Source organism: Protopterus annectens, chromosome 3.part0, assembly GCF_019279795.1.
Source record: "Protopterus annectens isolate FY-2018-M chromosome 3.part0, PAN1.0, whole genome shotgun sequence".
Lineage (NCBI taxonomy): Eukaryota > Metazoa > Chordata > Ceratodontiformes > Protopteridae > Protopterus > Protopterus annectens.
The window spans coordinates 5,037,358-5,064,218 of record NC_056731.1 but is presented as its reverse complement, the minus strand read 5'-3'; the positions used below and the strand labels follow the sequence as shown (position 1 = coordinate 5,064,218).

Sequence of the window (26,861 nt, the reverse complement as noted above, 5' to 3'; positions counted from 1 at the left end):
ATCTACACCAATATCTCCATACTCGGAATCTCAACAACTTTAACCCTACAACATTTTCCAATTCTGTCAAACTGATAAATTGGGACACTCTAAAAACTCTACTTCTGGACAGTGCTGTTAAATTCTTCAACAACCTTCTTAGACACTCTTAACTCCCAAGCCCCTCCAAGAATAAAACGTATAAAAACCAATTCTGCCCCTTGGCATAGTAAAGATACCAAAACACTCATGCAACAAAGGGACGAGACCTGGAAACTCTACCATTGTAACAGGCACCCTGACACCCTTCTTAAATATAAACAACTCCACAACTTAGCCAAAAAACATATCATACAAGACAAAAAAGCATACTATATCAAACTCCAGTCTAACCACTCCTCTAACCCCAAACAGTTCTGGAAATCCATCAACTCACTTCTCAACCCAGGCACCAGAAACAACCCTTGCTCTGACACTAGTAAATCTGACCCAGAAATAGCTACTCTGTTCAACTCCTTCTTTACTAACTCTATAGCAGAACTCACTAAAATATCCCCAAACAACAACACCTCCCCTCAAATCAAACCCTCTGCTTAACCTTCCACCCCAAACTCACCTCCCATATTCCACCTCAAACCCATACCCACCTCATACATAAAAAAAATTCTCTCTAAGCTTAAGCCTTGCTCCAATGCCCCTGACAATATCCCCTCATTCTTCTTAAGAATTGCAGCAGACAGCATCGCCATCCCCATTAGCATACTCAACAGATCCATACAAGAATCATATGTCCCAAAACTGTGGTGTGCAGCCTTTATCCTACCCCTCCATAAAGGAGGCAAAAATAATAACATCTCCAACTTTCAACCCATAGCGATTCTCTCCCCTATTTCAAAAATTCTTGAGAAATGCATCCACCTCCAGCTCATTCCATTCATTACACATAACCAACTCCTCACCCCAACACAACATGGGTTCCGTCCTGGCCATAAGACAATAACAGCTCTTCTCTCTTTTCTAGACATCATAAGCCATGCCTGTGACTCTGGAGAACTTGTATCCACAGTCCTGCTTGACCTCTCCAAGGCTTTCGACACAGTCTCCCATACTCACCTTCTTCACCACCATTCCAATCTTAACCTCTCACAAAACACCGTTACCTGGTTCAGCAGCTACCTCTCTGACAGATTTCAGGCAGCAAAATGGAAGACTGGCACCTCAGCCTTCCTTTCCACCCCAACCGGGGTACTCCAGGGATCCATTCTTGGTCCTATGCTCTTCAATATCTTCATTAATGATTTCCATGCAGCAATTCCTACCACTAAGATAGTATATATGCAGATGACTCAACTTTAGTTTGCTCTGCATCAAACCTCCCTGAGCTCCAAACAAAAACTCAAACTGCCTTCTCAGCTACTGAGAACTGAATGCTCCAAAATCACCTCTCTTTGAATGCCATCATATCAAAGATCCTTCTAGTCTCTCCCTCAAAATCTATTCACTGAGACAAAACCTCTTTCAAAATTACAAGCCTTGCCAACTCCACTATAGAAGTTGTTCCTTTTGCTAAACTTCTTGGAGTTACTATTGATGAACACCTAAAATTCGATACCCATATTTAGCTAAACATAAAGAAAACCCATCAGAAACTTAGCATGTTGTACAGAAACTCCCACTTCCTCTCCCCCTCAACAAGACAGACCCTCGCCACTACCTTCTTACTACCCTCACTAATGTATGGTGCTCCCCTACTAACCAACCTATCTTCCTCCATCTCTTCTAAATAGAACCCTGTTACAATAAAATCTCAATGTTCGCCACCACTTCCAAATGTAAACCTCTCCACCAGCTGTAATGGCTAGAACTCTCAGCCTACCTTGACTACCTCCAATTCATCACCACTCACAAACTTATTTTCAAACTAACTATATGCCCAGCACTAACAAACATCTTAACATTATACACCCCAAATGGAACTCTAAGATCTACCTACCAAAATGTAATCTCTGTTTATAAACCAAATCGTCCCACTGGCCAGCTTCTCCTATCCTTTTCTGTCGCCAAAAAATGGAATTCTCTCCCTCCATCTCTAAGAATTTCTGAGAACTCTGAACACTTCAAAACCCAGCTGCATTCTTACCTCTCCCAAAAATGAAAATGCAATTGCACTCCACCTACCTACCCTGCTTAATACATAAATACTTTATAACACACAAAAGTTTGTTCTTCCTTACACACTGTTGATTAACCCTGTGTACTGCCTTCATGCTAATGCTACCTCAATGCCACTCTCAGAGGATTTAAACCTCTGTAGTAATTTAACTCATGTGAATATTCATGCATAAAGAACTCATCCATGCTACTGTTACTTCTATATCATTCTCAGATGATTTAAACCTCTGTATTAATTTAACCTTGTAGTTCTCAACCACTAAACATGCAAATATGCTTTACATCCTTCTCTAAGCTGGTGTTTAACTTTTGTTTAGCTTTTGATAGTTTGTATGTAAAATTTGCTTAGTTTGTTTCTGTTTCCACTAAGTATTGTACTTCATATTATGGAGCTTGTACTATGTATTATTGGAGCTTTTCTCCCCGGGCCTTCACTGAAAACGGGCTCTTTGAGCCCAGTGGACCTCCCCGGTCATCAAACTGGAAACAAATAAATAAATATGATGGTAAAAAACATGTCAAAAACTTGGTCACCCAAGGAACACAAGATGGGGACAATCATTCTAGAATGTCTCTTAGGATCCTTCATATTCTACAGGAACAAATCTTTGGTAAGCAAATGTACAAATAGAACAAAAATAATGCATTATATTTAGTTCCACCTGAAACAACAGACATGGATGACATAGCAAACTAAAACTAAACAATAAATGGTTCTAACCTTAATATGCCTGAATCTAGGCCTACAGGACAGAGCTATAAGAATGGCAGCCTTCTGGTGGGAAAGAACCCCAAGATATTCTGGAAAACAATCCAGCCTGATTACATAATGCCTAATTTGAAGCAATTAATCTAAGGAGGTGTAGAATTTAAAGCCACCAAAAATATATATATACCAGGTTCCTAATGGCTGGTATGCAATGCAATTGTAGCTATATTTGTCTCTTGCAGTATGAAAACACAATCACTCTAGTTGTTCAGAGTGTTAATGACTGTGAAGTTTATCAGAAACATAGAAGAATGTATTTCTTGCTTCCCCTTGAATATTTTATAGGAATTTTCACAACAAGAAAATGGCATCCCCTTTATTTGAGAGTGAACAGGAGCATATGAATTTGAGGGCCGCCTATTAATGGAAAAAAGGGTTGTACTATCTGGAGAACTGCAAGTGCAGTATAACTTGGGGAGCATATATATATATATATATATATATATATATATATATATATATATATACACTCAAAATTAAATTTTTGAGGCATAATTTTGATAAACCAACTAGGAGGAAGTGGATAGACAGTCCAAAAGTGAAAATCATCAGAAAATATGAAACTCTTCAAGCTTAACCTCTTCCTTTATGAGATGAAAGACCTTCATTTACACATTTTTGCATCATGGGTTTTTGATCTCTGAGAGGAGAACTTTTCCTGAGTCTTCAATATTTTTTTTTGGTTGTGGGATATTTCAAAATGCTGAGGGTGCAAAGAAATATATTTTCTTGGCCTATTCAAGACCTGAGTCCTTCTGGATTTCTAGTTATGCTGTATATAAGGCAGTCTTGGAAGGGAGTTTCTCCCTCGCATAAGAAATTACAGATTTTGAAGTACATTGTAAGGATCAAATAAGGAGCTCATGGAGAACTGTCATGTTAGTCTCAATCACTACAGCTAGGAAATTCATCAGAAAAAGGTGGAATTCTTATATTCCATAGCACCCTTGCACTGCTGTCCAAAAGACAAAAGAAAGAATATAAGGAGAAGGCTCAGATGAGAAGGCAGGAAATGTGGAAAAGGGAGAAATATAGTTGCAAGTATAGAAAACTCCCGGAACAGCCTTATGTTGATCAGGATCTGATGCAAGAACAGTTAAGGAGAGGTGAATTTAAATCAAAAGATGAAAGGTTAATTTGGTTGCCCAGGATAGTAGACCACATACACATTGGTTTACAAAGTCCATTGAACATGTCCAAGAAACAGACAAATACAGGTTCTATAAAACAGAACTGGAAACAGTTCTACATCTTGTTGTCTGGGTGTTATATACTAATGGCAGAGAGCCTGTATACTGAAAGGCTTAATAATGTGGCGAGGCGATTGCACTGGGGATTGTGCAAACATTGCAATATTGAAGTGGCTGAGAAACATTGGAAACATGAGACATGATGTATTGTAGAGAATGATAATGTTTATATTACAAGGGATCACCCATCACCAACAGTTCCAAAAACAGATGCAAGAAAACCAGACAGAGTAGTCCATGAAAAAAAGACAAAAATTAGCATTAATCGTTGAAATTGCTGCACCCAGTGATTACAGTGTATTATGTACAGAGAGACACAGAGTAAAAAAAAAAAAACAGGATTTGCTGGCAGAAATGAGGGTAATGTGGAAGAAGGATACCTAGACAGTTCCAATAGTAGTAGGAGCAACGGGTCTTGTAAAAAAAGAATTTACAGTTGTAGTTAGGTATGCTACTAATATATGTAACTCCATATGAATTGTAGGAGTTTTCAATTGTCAGTACATTGTGGGTGCTGTGAAGAGTACTTTTGGCTAACATCAAAGGCTGAAACAATACCAATCTAATGATCTTTAATCTTACTTTGACTTAGGAATGGGGTCCATTCCCATCATGGTACTAGAAATCCAAACGACTTGGAGGAATTAAAGTAGGGTATATCTGAACACATATAAGAACTTAACTTCTATTCAGGAAAGATAACACAGCCTAAGAGCAGAGATTGTTAGGCTCTTACCCTAATCGTTAGGATTCCTACTAGAGGAGGATCTTGCAGCACCTAACACATGCTTAGGTCAGGTCGACTATGTATTTTATCAATGAATGGATGTGAATTACTATAAGGGGATTCATTACAATATTAACAAACCAGCAGCATGGCTTAATCATAGGTTCATAGGTTCATAGGTTTATAGGTAGGTACTAGGCTATAGGCCCAAGGACCTACGTAAGCCTAGCCAACAAGGTTCCCCGGCTTACTCCACCCAAGAAAGTTATTTTCCTGTGCCACTGTCGAGCAGAGACACAGAAGTGATCCCCGTCAAGTTTATTCTGTTTGATTTACTTACATACATAAATGGTTTATTAACTTATTAATTGTGGATTGCTCTGTGTTTACCATATGTTCAATTGGCATGACCTTTGTCAAGTTTAATTAAATTCTGTGAGATAGTGTGATATTGAGATAGAAGATGTGTATGGAATGAAGTTAAGTTTGTTAGACCATTACTCTAGTCTATATTCTTAATGCAGCGATTCATTACTTTGTATTAGACCATTATTCTATGTTTTCTCTATTTTTATTAGGCAATAATGGAGAACACTGGATGCCCATTAGTGCAAATCCAGACTAGAGTGAAGGGGTTACACAAAGTCCATTGTTCACCATTATCACCTGAAACTGTTACTGCCACTAAATATGATAAAGTGAAAAGCGTTTCACTACTGCTGAGCACATCTCTCAGTGGTCTGTGACATTAATTAGAAAAATTTTTAATACTAAATGCTTAACACGCACTTCAAATGTGGAACAGTGGGGAAGCATGAACTTTAAGACTCAAAATGAAGAACATTCCTAATAATGAGGTCACTCGACAGGTGTAAACAAAAATATTGTGATTTCTACCCAAGGTTTTTAGCTTTGCCCCCTGTTTATTGAGCAAAGAGTTCAGAGCTGTGGCTGAGATGATATGCTTAATTTCCTAGATGTTACGCAACTGCAGTAACGTTCTTAGAGATATGCAAAAGCACTGGTGCAGTCCAGTGATCTTCAATATCACCTTTTATTGTATATTTCATTAGAACCCTATGTATTAGAACATTACTATATGAATTTTTATCCTCATTGTTTGGAGCTTTTCTCCCTGGGCCGCCACTTAAAAGGGTTTTTTCATGCCCAGTCAGACTATTCCAGCCTACAAAAATAAATACATACATACATAAATAAAAATAAACAGATACATAAATAAATAAATAACAAAATACATTTAATCTGTAACATCTTTTATTTATGTGTCTCTTTGTAGATAATAATGACTGAAGTATCTTTAATGTAATGTATAGTATAACAGTCTATATGTAATCAAAGTTATTACGTGTTTCATTAAGATGATCATATAGGAGGCTACAAGGCTACATAACTCATAAGCAAACAGGGCCAGCCTTTGACATTTTAGATGGAGACAAGTACATTTCAAATAGTGCCTCATCTGCATTATAATTATAATTATCATCACCATTATTATCATAATTACTGATGGAGGCTGGATACAGATCCTGATATAGTGAGTGTAACATCTGAAGTTCATGTCATTAACAGGGTCTTCTTATATACAGAATAACAAAATACTTTGCTGTTTTAAATTGATACATTGTGTAACCGATATATTTCTAATTAATCATCTTATATTATAGTGATATCCATGACGCCATGCACTGTTCTACAAAACTTATCATTTTGTTGTATTACAAAAAGCATTTCATAAATAAAATATTCACACAAAAAGAATAATGAAATATATTGTTTCATAGTTATGCTGTTGCAACCCATAATCATTACTCCTGACTGTGGCAGAAATCCTAGGAACCCCCACTGCAAACTTGTCTCAACACCTATAGGTTAACTTGATTTGGTGCCAGTTGTGGAAATCAGATCTGCAAAGCTTCTCAGCTGAATTCTTGATAGTAGTCAGTAAAATCTGATCTGTATATAAGAAATTAGGGAGAGTCAGAAGACTGAAAGGGTATACAAAACTAAAGCTTTCTTTACTGATAGGACTAGACTGACTACTGCAAATTCATATCTACATTTCCTTATGTCCTTGGTGGATCTCCACACTGGATTATTACCTTCACTGGTATACAGAGCTTGAGGTGGTATATACCAGAATAGCTAGAAATCCTAGAGGCCTTCATGGCAGTACACATCATTTCTCATTCCTAAGTAAACCACACTGGATAAAGTTTAGTCACTTGTTATCGGTAATATAGTTATGGTTCACACACAAACACAAGTTTTTATATTGATTTATCTGTCCTTTCCTGTCTGACACTATCACATGGAGGAAAAGCCTGCATGAATTCAAGTTATCTTTATGGAGATTGATTGTTATTCTTTATTTCAAAAATAAATCGGTGAGCGTATGTCTGTTGTTGTTATAGGCAACCTTTGGTGCAGGCTCTTCAGTGACTTGAGATGCAGTCTTGAGAAGAAAAAAAATTATGTCTTTAGTAAAAACTTATTTTTTCTGTAATTAGATCTTTAGGTTTGCTCTAATTTAATATAAGGCAACTTGTCATATATTTCATTTTCTAAGTATGCCTTTCTTTATTTGTCAGCCATCTGTACTGTTATACCTTCAAGTTGGTTTTACTCACTTGTCACTGACCTGGTATAATTTAGTTCCATTTATTCAATGTACTGTAGTCAGTTTACTGCTAAAAAATGTTGTCTCCTTTAAATTCTCATGAAATATTTTCCACATGTGTATATTATTTTTGTCTGTTTTGTATACCTATTTTATCTGGCTTCTACATTTTGTACTGTTCATTCTTAATATAGCTGTAAAATGTTCACTTAAATTTATTTTAGTTGTCATATTGGGAACTTTTCTCCCCAAGGCTCCATTGTAAATAAAACCTCCCAGGTGGACATTCCAGGTTATCAAATGTGATCAGTCACTCAATAAATAATAAAAAAACAGAATTGCAGCACATAGTAAAGACAACCACAAGGCCTTCTATAGTTATGTAAAGAATCTCCATGGCAATACCGAGATTTGCTCGGAGCTATTGCACAATGGTACCTCCTATACCGAGCCAACAGATATTGCCAATATACTGGCTGACAAATTCAGTGCCAGCTCTCTCCTCTCTCCCCCTCTCTCCCCCACCAAAGGACCAATCACAATACCAGTAGATTGCCAGGCACCCATATTATTGTTGCACAGGTTAAAACAGCACTGTCCAAGGCCAAGAATACAGCTTCTGTGGGACCTGACAATATCTCTGGCTGTGTTCTACATGAACTACAGAGTGAACTGGCACCTCACCTTTGTGCTCTATTCAATCACAGCCTCACCTCAGGCACACTGCTACAGTCATCCCTCTCAACAAATGAGGAGTGACTACAGACCCTGGGAACTATCGCCTCATTAGCCTGATGAGTCTGATACGCAAAGCTATGGAACACATCATCATGGACCTAATGAACAAGGATACAGGGAATCTCCAAACTCTGGACCACACACAGTTTGGTTTTGTGAAGGGTAGATCATGCCTGCTCAACATGGTTGACTTCTTTGAGTCAGTCACCAGAGGTGTGGATGAAGGCAAGGTTGTTCATACAGCCTACCTTGAACTGGCCAAGGCCTTTGATACCATTCCCCACTCAGGAATCATAGAAAATCTCACTAAGCTAGGCATCGACCCCTATATCACAAGGTGGGTTGCAAACTGGCTCACAGATAGAACCCACAGTGTGAAAGTAGCTGACTCCAAGTCAGACTGCTGACCAGTCACGAGTTGAGTCCCACAGGGTTCGGTCCTGGGTCCTCTCCTGTTTGATATCTACGTCTCTGAAGTCCAGGCCAACACGAAGGGACTGTGGCTGACAAAGTTTGCAGATGATTGCAAGTTGGGAGCCATAATTAACTAACCAGGTGATGTTGATATCCTACAGAAAGGCCTCACTTAGACCAACGACTGGTGTCAGAACCATGGCCGTAAGCTCAATGGCAAAATATGTGTCATCATCCCCTTTGGGAAAAACCTGGTTCCTATGAATTACCGCATTGATGGTAGTCTACTGAACACAGAAGGTGTTATAAGAAATCTGTGAACACATGCTGACAGCTAACTCTCTTTTGACCACCACATTGCCACTGTGGTCAGAAAGTCCTTCTATGTGGCACATCTCATTACTAAGGGTTTTGCATCCAGGAAGAAAGAGGTCATTGTCTCCCTCTACTCTTCCCTCATTAGGCCAATCATTCAGTACAATTCCCCATTTGGCATGTACCTTACTAGACACCTGCAACAACTTGAGAGGCTGCAAAAGTACCTCACAAAGGGGATCCTAGGCCTTAAACACTTGTCCTATATGGACAGACTCAAAAATCTCCAACTATTCTCTGTCTCATATCGCCTACTTAGATGCAGTCTCTGCTTGACTTACAAAGCCATGTGTAACCCAGGTCTGTTAGAAATGTTACATCTAAATAAATCTCAGTCCCTCCACACTACACACTCCAGAGACCTCAACCTCATTATCCCAATCAACAGAACAAGCTGGAGGGACAGGTTCATAACCTAGAGACTGCCCATGCTATGGAACAGACTTCCCATACATATCAAGAGGAGTACCTCAATGGCCCTCTTCATGAGAAATTTTGATGAGTGGATGGGAAATAGAAAATTCACCCTGGGGATCACTTTGGTGGTTCTACTCAACAGATGCACTGGGAACTAAGGTCGGGTGGCACGATGCCAGGGTATTCCTATGGGCTAGGCTTGTAAAGGCTCCAGGGCCATTAGTCTGGTACGCACCTATGAACCTATAAGTAGAGATTATAGTGAGATGGACAATGTCAGGAAAAAGTAAGGTGACAGAGTGCTAAAGGGGGTGTTTCATGGCTCTGGTATTCTTCTCTTTGTTTAAGAAGGATATATGCGAAGACAGAACAGGATTATCCTCTTCCCTAATGGTACAAAATTAAGTGCAGCAGTACAGGGTGAGTAGAAATGTTTAAGGAAGGATTTGAAAAGGTTGAACAAGTGAGCTGAAAGGTGCCAATAAAAGTCCAGTGTAGACAAACACAAAGTAATGCATGTAAGCCACATCAGCCCTGTTGTGAAGTATCAACTGGGAAGAGTGGCACTCATGGCAAAAAAACATGAAAAGGGTCTGGTATGAACCACACCTTGACAAGATTACAAGGAGCAGAATCAGAAGGGATAGCAGCAGCCAATGTACTACTAGAATGAACTTCATGGCACAGACTCTAGAATCAAGACATGATGTCCCAGCTATGGAGCCCTGTGTAGGCCATACCCTGAGTATTGTGTGCAGTAATGACATATAAGGAGCCAGATACAAAGCTCCTAGGAGAGTCCACATGAAAACCATAAAAAGGGTATATGAGGTGGAAGGGAATGGATATGACTAAAGCTCTTTTCACTTTAGACTACAAGAGATAGGCAGGGCATGCAATGAGTAGACAGAAACATATGACTGAGGTCTGTAGGAGTTGTCCTGACAAAAAAGGCAGAGGGGAGAGGATGGAGCACAGGCAGTAGACTGTAGTGACCAGCTTTTCCTTGGATATGCAAAAAGTACTTCATGAAGATAGTTGTGAACCCATTAAATGGACTACCACAACGGCAGTGGAAAGGAAATTTGTAGAGGCATTCAAGGGAACATGGAACTGGGAAAAAGACATGCACAGGAAGGCAGTAATGGAGAGAAGGCTGAATGTTAAATCCACTTAAAGGTAGACAAAATCTTATGGTCTCCTTCTGATGTCAAGTAAATTTAATGCAATGGCAAACAGTAGAGACAATTCTACTAATGTGGGATACATTGAAAATCCCTTGATATAAAACTGTATCAACATTAGAGTTGACTCCGAGTTTTCAGACATGTTTTTAAGTACCTGACAACAAGAAAGACCACCTGTTTCAAACAAGTAATGAAAAGTTTTTGCTTTTACCAATGAAGACCCCTGTTCTGGTTCCACTTATGTTCTCTAGTGGGGTTCCTGCATCTTCTAGTGCTCTGTACGTACATTCCAGCAACAGTTTTTGCTGTGGGTCCATGCGATCTGCTTCTTCTTTACTGATTCCAAATAAAGTGTGATCAAAGCCATTGAATCTGTATAGAAGGAACAACAGAATCAAATTAAAATGAAGTATGAAATAAATGCAGTTAATCTTTGTTCTCTATGGCTGATAGAAAGCCATCATTTCTTTTCACTTGCCAACTTATTTTCTGGCAGTGTACTTTAGCTATAATGTTATCTTAGTCTTATAATTTTAGCAATTTTCATCAGCTTTATTTTCTGTATTTGCACTATTGAATTTCATGGGTGATTAAAATGCTTCTGCTCATAGACTACACTTGCTATTTATATCCTTTTTATGTAGCTGTTTTACTTTACAGCTGAAGCCTCAGTGACTCATTTATACTGTAGAAGTTTCTCCAGAAAAATTATTACATCTAATCCTCATGTGCTGCTATATTTGTGAATGGATCAAAAGTGTGTTACATTTACAGTGTGACTTTTTGCTGAGGTCAGTAGGCTGCAGGGATGTCTGAGCACAAGGAAAGGGATAGAAAAAAATGGGAAAGACTGGTCTCACATAAACCACATGGAGGGCAAAGAATGGAGGTAAAGAGCGCTTTCAGATATAGTGAACAGAGTAAAAGTGCAGCAGAAATATGGAGATACAGAGGGTAGATGTCTGGGGCACCACAGAGATAGAAAGAAAGAAAGAAAGAAAGAAAGAAAGAAAGAAAGAAAGAAAGATGTAAATGCTGGAATTGCTGGTACAACTGCTGATGTCAGGACAGGGAAGGGCTACAGCAAGGAGAGCAAGAGGACTCATGGAGGTGAGGAATGATATAGGGAGATGGTCAAGTATGGGAGAGACGTGAAAGCACTAGTGTCATAGGGGGAAAAGCCCTGAATGTGGCCTAGGTGACCACATTTGATCAGTGGCTGGGACACTGTGTGGTGCAGGATAGGAGAATGGGCCTGCTGCTCCTCAGGCTGGGTGCATACAGTTGGACACACTTCACAGTTAATCCTTAGTGAAGCCTGGGTATACAAGGGGGAGTTATTGTCTACTGGGGGCAGGGATGTGACTGAGTCATTGTGGAGATCAGACAGTACTCCAGCAAGCCACTGCGCACCCATCCCTAATATGAGATGTGTACTGAAAAGGGATGGGAACAATAAAATACTGTTCATCAGTAATGTTTTGCTGTCCAGAGTGCCTTGATCCCCTCACTGTCCCTGAACATGAGTCAGAGACAGTACAGGGAGGCTAGTCAAGTTTGATAGACCTGGTGATTGAAGAGAGACCCCTAAGTGCATCTGATGTTTGGCTCTAAAGGATCCAAAAGTGCCCAAAAAAGTGTGTAAGAGACCATTTAGAAATCAAGGTTAGGTGAAAGAAAGCAGAGAAAATGAGAAACTGGGAAAACTCAGAAGTAGCACAGCTGTAAATGCTGTTCCCTAAGACCTTCTAATTTGAAATGTCATTACTAGCCATATGCTATTGTCTGTGAGGAATCTGTACATGCTCACTGTGACTTTATTGGTTTCTTTTGGGTATTGTTACTGGTTTTATCAACATCCACCAAAGTGCTGCATAAGTTGCTTGTCTGCTATAAAGTGGCCTCAGATATGCATTGCAATGCATGCAAATATTGTCCTTTGATGGATTATCTTTCCTTTTGGTGTATCCTGCCTTGTGCCTATTATTTCATGAAATATTCTTCTTGACCTTGATTTGGATTAATTGGTTACCCATCATGGATGTATGAGAAACTGGAAGAAGGAACAATTGAAGATTATATTATAACTGGTAATACACCATTGAAAATGACATTACCACAATGATCATGAAGATTTATGTAAAAGGAATGAGGAGGACTTCGGTGTGGCTAGGGACAGCACAGGACAAGCTTGATTCAAGGATCTGAGATTCAACTAAAATTACCCAGGAAAGAAAGTGACTGTCTCAATTTGATTATATGTGTAGTCACGCAAGATCTGGGACATGGAATTCAGCTGCAGGAGTACTGAAGGGTGATGAAAAGCTCAATGACCTACCTATCGATGTTCCTGTGGTGACAAGTAAAGAATTCAATAAATGAAAACAGGAGGATGCTTTAATGCATGGTTAATGACACACAACAAACACATATTTGGTGTTATACTATAACAGAGGAGTGTATGGAATGACCAAGATCTGTATTCCAGAAAACTACAAAACTAGCTGCACCTGACAATAAAAGGAAATTAGATACAAAGGATGACTGGGCGGCCACAGTGGTGCAGCGGTTAGCGTTGTCGCCTCACAGCAAGAGGTTCTCCGGTTCAATTCTCGGCTGGGGTGCTTTCTGTGCGGAGTCTGCATGTCCTCCCTGTGGTTGTGTGGGCTTCCTCCGGGTGCTCCAGTTTCCTCCCACATCCCAAAGACATGCAGTAGGTGTATTGGACACTCTAAATTGGCCCTAGGTGTGAGTGTGTGCATGTGTGTGCCTTCTGTAGAAGGTTGGGTGCTGGGCTGGCAACTCGACACAGTAAAACTCCACTTCCAATCATGAGCGGACAGATGATCCACTGTGGCGACCCCTAACCAGGAAAAAGCCGAAAGAAGAAGATACAAAAGATGACTGACTTTAATAATTGGTTTAGTTTCTAGTATCATTCGAAGGAGGTGCAGCATTTGTCAGCATGGAAGAAGATGGCCAACGGAGCAGGTTGCTTTGCCAGGGATGGTTTGCACCTCTCCCTTCTAACCTTTCAAATATTAGCTAAAACACTGTCCTTCCCCATAGTATCTTTTTAGGCTATGCCAAACTGAAAATACTGCTAACATCGCAAATCAAAACCAAGAAAATCTAAACATTTTACTGCTCAATGCAAGGAATGCAAACAAGAAACGCCACTCCCCACAAGTTTTCCTTACCCTAGGGAATGCTAACATCTGTGCAGTCATTGAGACATGTTTAAACCATGGACAAATCCTAGCAATGCAAAGCTATAATGTCTTCCACACATTTAGGCCAGCTACTACACATGCATGGACTAAAGATGAAGGTGTCTTGATTTACATCAAAAATAAATAAACCTCAAGCTGGTCAAACAGGACAATGCACTTGAGCTTCTCCATGTTCACATCACCATAGACAAAATTCCGCACCACTTCCTTGCAAGCTAAAGGTCCCCCTCTGTGACTCAGGAAATGTATAGCATGTTTAAGCTTACTGGATCATGATCCAACCCAATACCATATTTATAAGCTACTTTAATTACTGCACTATTTAATCATATACAACACCAAACGTGCAAGCACAGAAATTCCTGGATTTTGCAAACACAGACTCCCTGGAGCATGTTGTCAGTATGATGACCAGGGGCCCAAATATAATGGATCTGGTCCTCACTAATTTAGGGGAGTGCTACACACCCCATACTATAATGTCCTCTCCTTTGAAGTAAAAATAAAGCCCAGAGCCTCACCTAGTCCTGTAATGTTCAGGAACTACTCCAAGGCTGACTTCCTACTTTTAAGTGATAACCTGGCAACATTTCAAGTCCCCATAAACCCTGAGAACACTGCTGCCTACACGGAACTGTTCACAAGAACTCTATATAAGCATGTTAATAGCTGCATGGAGGCAGCTGTACCCATCAGGAATAAATAAAGTACTAACTCAAAAAACAAGCCACCCTGTTGGAATCTCAGTATCAATACACTGTAAAACAGAAGGAAGAAAAACATGGCAAAAATTAGGAAGTGCAGCACCCAGCAGGATAAAAGTGCTCTTATCAAACTAAACAAACAACTCAGAGGACAAATAAAATCTACCAAAGCTAAATCTGGGGTACATTTGGCCTTCCATGACAAGGACAGCCAGAAGGCATTATTTTGCTATGTCCACACTTTCAAATACAATACACAATTATGTGCAGAGCTCATTTTTAATGGAACCACCTATACCGAGCCAGGAGATATAGCAAAACAACTGGCAGACAAATTCAACTCTAACGTTATGTCTTGCTCCTCCCAAGCCTCCCCTCAGAAAATACCATCAAATATAATTGCCCTACTATTACTAGGGAGCAGATCCTCAATACTCTCTTAAAGTTGAAGAACACTGGATCGATGTACGCCAACAATATCCCAGGCAGCCTACTAAATAGCAAGAAACATGACCTAACAGGCCTTCTGGATCACTACTTAACTGTAGCCACCAAACAGGCTTCGTGACTCAAGGGTGGAGAAAAGCAGCAACCATCCCACTGCACAAAGGTTTCTCAGACCCTGGAAACTACAAACCCATAAATATCACTAAACTCATATGCAAAGCAATGAAAAGAATTATCACGGAAATGATCAATAATGACATAGAAAACCACCATATACTGGAGTCAACCCTGTATGGTTTTGTCAAGGGCAGGTCATGCTTACTCAGTCTTGTGACCTTCTTTGAGAAGGTCACCAAAGCAATGGACGAAGACTAAATGGTTCACACTGCCTATCCTGTCCTGGTCAAGGTATTTGACACAATACTCCACTCAGGTATTGTTGAAAAACTCAAGAGATTAGGTATAAACCCTTATGTCACCCAGTAGATAGCCAGCTGGGTCACAGACAGGATCCAGGATGTTGGAATCTGGAGTCCACCGCTACAAAGACGCCACTCACCAGTGGAGTCCCTCAGGGATCACTCCTGGGACCACTTATTTTTGACATCTCATTCTCTGAAGTCAAGGAACTCTGGCTAACCATATTTGCAGATGATTGGAAATTTGGAGCAGTCATAGGATCCCCCATGAAAAATAATGTTCTCCAAGAAGGGCTGATCCAGACAAATGAATGGTGTCAGAGCCATGGACCAAAACTAAATGCAGAGAAATGCATAATAGTATCCTTTGGAAACTCAGCTACCCCAGGAAACTATCATATGGACAACACACCCTTAAGAGTTGACCCACTAGTCAGGGGCCTGAGGACACATGTAGGCAGTAATCAAGCCTTTGACCATCATGTGTCTATGGTAGTGAGGAAATCATTCTATGCCCTGAAACTTATAAACAAAGGTATGGCATGTACTTTCAGTTTTTAACTAGCAGGTACCTAATGGGTTGAACACTTTCATGTAACACAAAAGCCATCACTGTATTATAGTAAATAATATGACACAATAATACATACATTGAACACTCAAGGATGTCAAATGAACTGAAGTAACACAGATAGCAAAGAATATAAATTGCACTGGTATACATACACGAAGAAGCCCTGTTAATGAAAACCATGATAAATAGTAATAAACAGAGTAATACAAAGCAAGGCATTTTATGAGCAATTTTTTATGTTAATATAATTAAAGGTGGAGTACTGGTGCTACTGTTAGTGTTGCTTTCTCTGAGTACTTGTTCTCCAGTTTTTTTTTTAGGTTTCATTTAATAAATTTAATGCTTTCCTGTGTAGCATCTACATGATCTTTCTATGTGTACATGGGTTTTTATTAGGTGCCCCAGTTCCCTCCCCATCTCAGAGATATGCCATGGATGAACGAAGGTGTAAGGTGTGAGTAAATGTGTGCGTGTTTGCATGTGTGTGTGTGTGTGTGTGTGTGTGTGTGTGTGTGTGTGTGTGTGTGTGTGCACGTGCATGTGCATGCGTGTGTGTGTGTGTGTGTGTGTGTGTGTGTGTGTGTGTGTGTGTGTGTGTGTGTGTGTGTGTTTGGGGGGTGTATGCATATATGTATGTGTGTTCTTCGATTGGATGGCTTCCTCTCTGGAAGAGTTTTTCTCCCTTGTACCCATTAATATGGGGTTAGGCTCTGGTTCAGTCATGATTCTAAACTGGAATGCGCAAGCAATCAGAGAATGAACCAGCTAATTAAGTAATTAGTCAACCAGTCAATAAATCAATGAATAAATTAATGTTATTTATTTACATTTGTTTATTGGAATTGGCTGACTGAGTTGAAAAAGAGACCCTTTTAAAGAGAGGTCCAGGAGAAAATATCTGAAGGTAAGAAACAGATAGATTCAAGGGCAGCGTGAAACATATGATGAACAAAATAATGTACTGGTATATACTTTTTGCATTTATTGTTACGTATTGTACTCATTGGTTGAGAATGTTAGTAACTACAGGGAGAAAAGGAACATAGAATTCCTATGAAAATGCAGTTTAGGGAAGTTTCAGTGAAGTGAGCAGAGAAGAACAATACTGGAAAAAGAAACCCTTGAAGACGAAAGATGTATAATAAAACCATGGGGAAAGAAGCATGTCTGTAAGGGTGAGGTATTGGCCAAAAAAAGTCTGCAGCCATGCTGAGTAATGCATGAAGACTTGTCAAGACATCAAGGTGCTGTAAAGGAATGAAAAGAACAAAATGAGACTAGGGATGGGAGCAAAATAATGATTACACATTATACTTGGAGGAGGTGAAATAAAGGCTGCCATGGAAGGTAGGATGGGAATGGATTAGGCTAAATGGGCAATGAGAGGAAGAAAGAGGGACAGTCAGAATGAAATGTCTTCCTGTGTACCTAAAGGTTTGTTTGAAGAGATCAATGAAGCACAGATTAAAAGATGCTCTCTATCATTGAAAGCATCTGAGAAGTCAAAGAACAGCAAGTCCCCTGCACTAAGGTGGGGACCAATGAAGGAAATGGGCAACTGTAGACCTCCTCTTTCCTATTTCAGAAAATATAATGGAAACCACTTGTACTGGGGATCCTGGATGAGTTCTCAATGTTATTTTCCCTGAAATGGCAAAACAGTGACTTTATGCTACAGAAAGAGTGCCTGTTTAGTTTGAGCAATCAACCAATTAGACAGTTAGTCAGTCATTGATTTACATAATGCCCTCTTAAAACCTATGGTATAAATGTTACAAAGACATGCATTTGGAGCGTTTCTACCAGGGCCTCCAGTAAAAATTGGCTTTGTTCCAAGTCGGAGTTTCCCAGTTAACAAATAATAAATTAAAATAAATAAATCATAAAATAAAAGTAAATACTAACTTGTTTTCCCATAACACAGCCACATTTTTAATATTTTATATCTTAATTTCCACAAACATATTTTATTATATCCTTCCCATCTTTTTCTCACAGTCATCATTTTATTTCAACCAACACAGCTTCATCATTTCTATTTTTATTACATAATTCATCACATCTTCTTTTACACAGCACCTCTACTGATATAATCAATATCCTATCCCGCATGTCAGCTTCACATTTTGTTTGTTTTTCATGTTTCATATAAATATTCTATCTATTCTTGTATTTTGGAAACCTTCTCACTAATACTCATTTTCATTTTTTTAAGGTCTTCATTCTTTTTTCAATCCAAAAACAATGCTCTGTCATTTCTTCTTCATTACAATATTTATATTTTCTGACCTCTACTGCTTTATATTTCATACTACCTTTTGCAGGCAACTTATCTAATAATGATCGCCACAAAAAGCATCATAAAAATCTTCTAAGTTTTCTCTTCTATTCTATTGCTTTTTAATATTATCCTTATGATACTTCTAAGGATATATTTAATAATATTTTCCATTATCATGTTATACCAGTCTTTTCTATCTTTTTAACTTCATCATTCTTAATTTTCCATAAATTTACCTTATAATCATATTTTTTTAATTTTCTTCTTTTTACTTTTCTTTCCCATATCATGTTTCACATTTCTGCATATTTCACTTTCAGTATTTGTCGAGCTGCTTTCCTTCCTTCTCCTTCATATTTTTAATACTCAAAAATGAGCATAAATGCCAAATATACAACTGGATTTTTTTTTAATTCAAACCTCCTTCTTCTTTCTTCTTATATACAATTCCTCTTCTAAATGGATTGAGTCTTGATTCCCAAATAAAATTGAAAAAAATCCTCTAACAATTATTTTTTCATTTTTCCAGGAACTTTCTCTCTTCTCTCTCTTATACACATATATATCATATATACCTTCTTTCTAATGGATAGAGTGTTTCCATCAATAAATTAACTTCTTTATTTCACCCAGAATTTATTCTCCATTGTTCTATTATTTTCCTGCTTTTACCAAACCTGATTCCTAATATATTTATTTCATTTTCAGTAAAATATATTCCATATATCTTTTTTTCACCAGACCCTTTACATTTTGACCTATTTCACCTTAATCTGGCTTTGCTTAACCCCCTTTCCATCCCTGTCATAATTTTCCCTATCCAGTCTATATTTTTGGTTGTAATGACTAAATCATCGGCATACGAAAGATATATAGGTGTTTTTACACTTTTTTCCATTTTCCATTCTGCTTCTTTCATTTCACTAGTACATGTTCGTATTATTGCATTCATTACTAGCACAATTGAACATGTACTCATTGGACACACTTGTTTCACTCCCTTTTCTAATTTTTAGTTTCATTCCTAACCAGCCATTTGCCATAACCTTCATGGAAGTCATCTCATAACACTTCATATATATAACTTACTGAATCAAATGTTTTTGTTGCATTACATGCCACCATCCTTGCATCTTTATCCTTCCTTAAAGTAGCATCTATTACTTCTTTTATTATTAAACTTTCCTTTATGTGTTTTCCTGTTAGTCTATATATCCTTCTCCATCACATCTTTTAAAATGATTACCATTCTTTTTTTGTATTATTTTATAAAGGATTTATAATCAGTGTTTCCCACTGTTATTGGTATCCAATTCTTCATATTTTTGTCATCTTTATTCCATGTAAATTTAACCATCTTTGCATATATCTTTTCATCTTCTATCACTTCCTCTAACTATTCATTCAGTATTTCCACAAATACGTATTTTTCCCTTATATTCATCCCTTATAATATCTAAAACTTAATTCATTTAATCTTGGTACAGATTCTTCCTTACCTTCTTTTATAACATTTCCAATTCTTTCATTTCAATTGTTTCTTCTAGCTTACATTTTTCTGCATCTGAAATTTTCTTTACAGTGCACCATGTACAACTTTCTTCTTGTACAGTGCTTATACAACATTTTCTACTATCGCCATAATTTCTTCTTATTTACATTTTACTACCCCATTCTCATCTAATGTTCCATACATCTCAACTTCCCTTATTTTTAAAAATATTTCTGTATATACAACAATGTCTTAATTTTTTTCTTTATTTTTATCATGTATATTTTCTATTTCTCTTATCCTACCACTTTCTTCTTCCATTCATCATCTTCTTTCGGCTGTTCCCATTAGGGGTTGCCACAGCAGATCACCTGTTTCCATTTCTTTCTGTCCTCTGCATCTTGCTCTGTCACACCAACCACCTGCATGTCCTCTCTCACCACATCCATAAACCTTATCTTAGGCCTTCCTCTTTTCCTGTTACCTGGTAGCTTCATCCTTAGCATCTTTTTCCCAATATACTCTGCATCCCTCCTCAGCACATGTCCAAACCAATGTAATTGTGCCTCTCTGGCTTTGTCTCCAAACCTTCCAACCTGGGCTGGCTCTCTAATATACTTATTCCTAATCCTGTCCACCCTCGTCACACCCAGTGCAAATCTTAACATCTTTAATTCTTCAACATCCAGCTCAAACTCCTGCCTTTTTGTCAATGCCACTGTCTCCAACCCATATAACATAGCTGGTCTCACTACCCTCTCGTAGACCTTCCCTTTCACTCTTACAGGTACTCGTCTGTCACAAATCACTCCTGACACTCTTCTCCACCCACTCCATCCTGCCTGTACTCTCTTCTTCACCTCTCTTCCACACTCACCGTTACTCTGAACTATTGACCCCAAGTATTTAAACTCATTTACCTTCGCCACCTCTACTCCTTGCATCCTCACAATTCCTCTATCCTCCCTCTCATTCACACACATATAGTCTTAGTCCTGCTGACCTTCATTCCTCTTATCTCTAGATCATATCTCCATCTATCCAGGGTCTCCTCCACCTGTTCCCTACTCTCACTACAGATCACAATGTCATCTGCAAACATCATAGTCCATGGGGACTCCTGTCTGATCTCATCTGTCAACCTGCCCATCACCATTGCAAATAAGAAAGGGCTCAGAGCTGATCCTTGATGTAACCCCACCTCCACCTTAAATGCATCCATCACTCTCACCGCAGACCTCACCACTGTCACACTACCCTCGTACATATCCTGTACCACTCTTACATACTTCTCTGACACTCCCAACTTCCTCATACAATACCACAACTCCTCTCTAGGCACCCTGTCATATGCTTTCTCTAAGTCTACAAAAACACAATGCAACTCCTTCTGACATTCTCTGTACTTCTCCATCAACACTCTCAGAGCAAACATTGCATCTGTAGTGCTCTTTCCCGGCATGAAACCATACTGCTGATCACTAATCATCATGTTCCTTATTAACCTTGCTTCCACTACTCTTTCCCATAACTTCATCCTTCTTCCATTACTTTCTCAAAATCTTTCAACATGTTTTCATATCCATTTTACTTTTCTCTAAGATTCTCTTGACCTCCAAAAAGTATAACAAATTATATTTATATTTCTGTTAAACACTACCCACCATTGCGTCCAGATTCTATAAAATATTCTCATCATGTATTCTTTCCAGTCTACTACCTTTTGTTTTCAATACATCCTCTGTTAACTTTTTATTTTCCTTCTTTTATTATTTCTTCATTATCACCATATTGTCCTATGATCTAAAAAATGTACTTCTTCTACCCCACCTGCCAATTCCTTCATGTTACCTAAATACAATACATAATCTATTTCAGTTTTAAAAGTTCCTGTTTTATACATCCACTCTCTTCTCTTTCCTGTTCTCACGTTTCCACATCACATCACTTCTTTTTTATCACTTTCACATCTTGTTATTTTTTGTTTTTCTTTTTATACCTTACAGCAACATCCCAAATCGTTAGTATTGACAAGTTCACTATAACATTTTATCATTCCTCAAACTTTTTATTTCTTTCTGACATGATTGCATATGCATATATTACTATTAACCTCACACAATTTCTCTTTTACCTCACATATCATCACCCTTCCTGTTATCACAACTGTTACAGCTAATTTTTTTACTTCATCTTCACTTATTAACACCCCTACTCAAGAACATATTTCATATCCTACTGCCCATGTAATCTTTTCCCCCATAAAGCTTAAAATTTTTCACTTTTTTCTTGTTTAACACATCTTGTACCCAACAAACATAATACATATATCTTTTTTTCTTTTTGTGCCATTCAACAACCATGAAACCTCTCACTTAATTTCTTATTCTTTTCACATTTAGTCCCAAAATCCCTACATTATCCTTTTTGCATCTTTTCCCTCCTGTTCTAATTTATTCTTTTTCTCCTACTCACTCTCACTCCAACAGATTTAACTTCTTTCTGCTCTCATTCCTCCACTGTTTGAATCACCATTGTCCTCTTCTTCACTTGCTAACCCATCATACTTTTTCTGTTTGCATCTGAATCTCTTTTAGCATTAGTCCTTCCCCTTGCTCGGTTATATTTCTTTTGTTTTCTTCTGTTACAACAGCCAGTTCACTTTCTTCCTGAATATTGCTCTTTCCATATTGTGTTTCCTCCCTCTCATTTGTTTTTCCATGTATGTGTCTTTTTCCAGCACAGGACAATCAAACCAACAATGTCCAGACTCATTGCTTTTCCTACAGAAATGGTGTACAACTTCTAGCAGCATGGTTTTGCTCCCCATATTGTCCACATCTTTTTGAACATTCCTGAACCAAATGAATTTCATTTTCACAATAAAATCAAATGTTCAGTTGGCCACAATACCTAACAGTTGCTCTTTTTCCATTTACTACTGTATTATATTATTTGAAATATGTGTAAGCCCCACTTCCCTCTCTCCTGTCCATATATTTATATTATCATATGTTCTCTTTATGTCATGTACTTTATATCACATATTGGGAGAAAAGACATTTTAAGTTCAAATCCTTCATTTCTGAAGTTCTGAATCACTCAGCCAGTTTTCTTTCTGACTACAAGCCAAAGTTCTGAAAAAATAGTCTTTTCAATGTGATATTTTATTTCTTTTTTTCTGTTCACCCATAAATTTTATTGTGCTTGAAAATGTCTCAAACATTACTTCACAAAAATCATCTGACCCCAAATGTATCAAAGCTCTTCTGTCATATAGAGTAAATCCTAATGGCAATATAATATTGTCCATTATACTTGATAGCAGCAGTAGTTTTGCTTCTTATTCTATCCTCTGATCATTTTTTTCTGAAGCTGCTGCACTTCAGCTGTTGACAAACACCTCTCTTCATGTTATACACTGTTTTTCCCTTGCCTTAGAGTATTTGCATATGTTTTTCTTTACTTCATTTCTGTCATTCGCTATACACAGTTGTAGAGACATATTCTTGTAACTAATTACTCCATCAGCCAAACATACATCTATCCTTTCAGCCTCTGCAATTTGCTTCTTTTCCGCAGTATCAGCTTCATTATTAGACTGTTCCTGCAGCACTATCACTCCAGCTCTCCAAATAACCTTTATTTAGTTTTCCTTCCTTCAGTAAATTCTCGAACATCATTGTATCCAAACCTCTGCATTCACACTCTGTAACTAGGGTTTCATCTTGCTGTAATTTTTCTCTCTGCCAGTGATGTTTATTCTTTCCTCTATATTGGAATTTCCCAACACTACTGACAGCACTCTGGCAGCTCCTGATGCTCAGAAAAGACTAGAGGAAGTTTCCGGTACCATGGCAACATTTCCCCTAGTCAGTATAAATACCTGAAAACAGGACACTAGCCTAGTGGGAGAAACCCTGCCAACAAAGAGTAAATAAAATAAACTAACCACCTTCCTGAAACGATGTTGTTCCTGTGCTGGAAGACAATGTTTCTTAGGATAATCAAGGAACTGAGAGTTCATTAGCTTTTCAAAAGTTGTAGGCCTTAAATCAGAGAAGGGATGAAAGTCATTAAGAGGGGAATGAAATATCTTACACAGTGGGAAAATTATAGTGTATTTAAGGGAGACAAAGATATTGTCATATATAAGAAAGAAGATTAAGGTAAAAGTGAGGTGCTTAGCAATAATAGGGGTTCCCAGTTTTTAAAAAGGTGATATGCAAGTCAAAGAATGGTCATTTTGACCTAAGTATGGTTGAGCTGTTTACTCACAGTTTTCACTGAGATGATGTCGAAATAAAATTTGGGAAACACCTGCCAAGCATTTGCAGTAGGCTGGTAGGTAAAGCTAGCAGAGCTAATAGCTATACAACTATGGTAGAAAAGGTTAACAGGGCCCACCGAGAGGCACTTCACATGATTATTAGTAGCAGAAAGCAATCTGACCTACTGGGAGTCATAAGATCTTTCATAGGTCTTCAGAAAACTAAGATGTCTGACCAATTCAATCTGCTTTTTTTCCTCAGATAGATTTGGCGGATTTGGTATTAATTATATATTCCCTCTTTTGCTAGAGAAAATCTTGCAGATATCAAGATCCTGAGTTTGCTTCCACTGTAACAGCAAAACTTTGCCTCTGTCTCTAAGGTGACCTTTCAATTAATTTAAAAGCCAGCAACATTTATTCTCATTCAGTTTTCTGCTTGCATTTCCAACAGTATATCAGTGAAGGTTTTGAGGGCCACTGCCATGTAACTTTCCCTCAGGACCAAATTCCAGTTAAGTGCTCCTTATGAACTTTTCTATAACAGTAATCAGGTGGACTGTACATTGAAAGTTGAGAAGTCCCTATTCAGTTCATCGTGAAATCTCCTGCAGAATAAGGATACTGTTTGAACACCATTGGAATGTTTGTGACAGAATCTTCTCAAACCTCCTACAGCATCTTTACTGAAGGGTGTAGGTATCACCCTATACAAAGAGTTACAAAGAGCATATAGCAGGAGCTCCTAAACATATCAGAGTAACCAGGTGGTGTGCTGAATCATTACTTTGAAAAGTGAGGCCTGTAGATTCTTTATGAGCATCAGAAGGACCAACCACCTATTCTCATGCATGATCTGGTATCTTGAAGAATGGTATAATGAGGTAATGCATAACTGAAAAGTAGTATTTGTCCTTCAGCCAAGTCTCATTAATTGTAGCGTACCTGAATATTCCTGAATTAGCCATACCTCCAGCAGAACCCATGTGATGAACACTATTTCTATTTAAAAGTGAAAGTTTTAAACCTTTATCGAAGCCATTAGTGTTATTACCCATCAGAATCCTTGAACCAGCAAAGGCAGAAGCAGTAATAGGAACAGATGTGGTTGGGCTAAGATTCATTTTACATTCCCAAACCTAAGTAGCTTTAACATTGCCAGGAATTAGCTTAAGTACATTCACCTACATATCTCTAAGGGGATATAGTTCAACACCATATGTAAACGAACTGTAGTTTTCAGACATTTAGCAATGACTTCCCTTTAAGTGTGAGTACACCACACCTCCACCCCAAACCAGACATAAGGAAAGAGAATTCAGGAACAGACTACATTATATGGGCTATCTCCCCCCCTTGTGTTGAGGGTGCATAAAATGTATTAGTGAAAATCTTATGAAAATATATGTATCAAACAGTTTAGCATAAGGAATCACTTGAAATATTATTGGTTGTTTATTAAAAATGCTTTTATTTGAGAGCAAGTTTAGTTTGTAAGCTCTGTAGCTGATTTATGTAACTGAGTGGGCAGGGACTATAGTTTGCAGGATGTTTGTGTTAATTTGATGGGATTATTTAGTTTAGTTTAGTTCTCTTTATTTTCTGACATGCTATGCATCTACAGCATGGGGAAGGGTTTAGGGGGCTCTGAGGCTTATGGCTTACATTTAGAGAATTTTCTGCAATTATTTATTTTACTATTGTTTTTTTATTTAAAAGGTAAAATGTCTATTTTGTCCGTAGTGTGCATGTTTGTGACTGCCATATTGGATTCTGATATCATAGGAGTCAGAGGGAAAGTCGCCATCTTGATTCTTAGATGGCAGAAAGATCTAATGGATCCATTTGCCGCCCTGGAGGTAACCATATTGGATTCACAGATGTCTGACATTACAGTGGTCAAAGGAGGAATGCTGATTCTTAGATGACAGTGAAAAAAAAAACACCCATTTCCTTCCAAGAGGCAGTATGCATGTACAGACATAAAGGAAGGAGTTTGTATAGGGCACCTTATAAATAGAGGCAATTGCATCTTAGTTGTAGTGAGCAAAGTAGGGCTAAAATACATAAATAAATGAGTGCAAAAGAGAGGGGAACAGTGAGGAAGTGTTTTGCATGTCTTGGAGCAGCATAATGATATATATTGGCATGAATGTCTTTTTATGCTATAAGAGCTCAAAAGGAAAAAATACATATATTTACATATTTGTTATTTTTAATGAATACTTGATTGGTTTGTATATATGTTGAGACAACTCTCTTCTGTGTATACCAGCAAGTCAATAATGACCTATGGCCTGCATTCATGTTAGTTAGGAGCAGGTGGTGACACATCTCAGGCAATATATCTCTGTATCCCTTCCTTCCTTCCTCTTGCCCCATCACCCCACCCACTCAACTAACCAGCGCACCATTTCCCCATTTTGAAGTTATATAAAAACTCATTATAATACAGTGCATAACAAGAATATTTGAAATACTGAATAATGCATTTGAAATGTACTGTAGTGAATAAATTAATAATTAATGTGTTCCAGAATGCAGTAGAAATATGTGCAGAGTAGGGTCCTTCAGAAATGAGCCCTCGTGGGATCTCCTGTTCAATAGTAGTTAAGAGGTGGGAGATTCCAGCAGCGTTAATGAGTCTTTATACTCAAGCTATGTTATATAACATTATATTTATTACGACTGTTTGGCTACCCTGGCAGGAATTTTTTGGCTGGAACGTTTCCATTTCTTCACTATTTGCTGTATTTGTCCCTCTCCTTTTTCTTC

The 26,861-nt window shown here is 38.2% G+C and overlaps 1 protein-coding gene across 1 annotated transcript in view; it reads right to left on the bottom strand.

The window, feature by feature from the left end:
* The window catches only part of LOC122797335 (probable polyketide synthase 1), a 125,795-nt gene that overhangs the window by 91,970 nt on the left and 6,964 nt on the right, over nucleotides 1–26,861 (bottom strand). Inside the window, exon 3 of the mRNA XM_044066147.1 lies at nucleotides 10,878–11,038. Within this exon, the coding sequence (XP_043922082.1) occupies nucleotides 10,878–11,038 (161 nt within the window). The remainder of the gene's footprint in view (nucleotides 1–10,877; nucleotides 11,039–26,861) is intronic.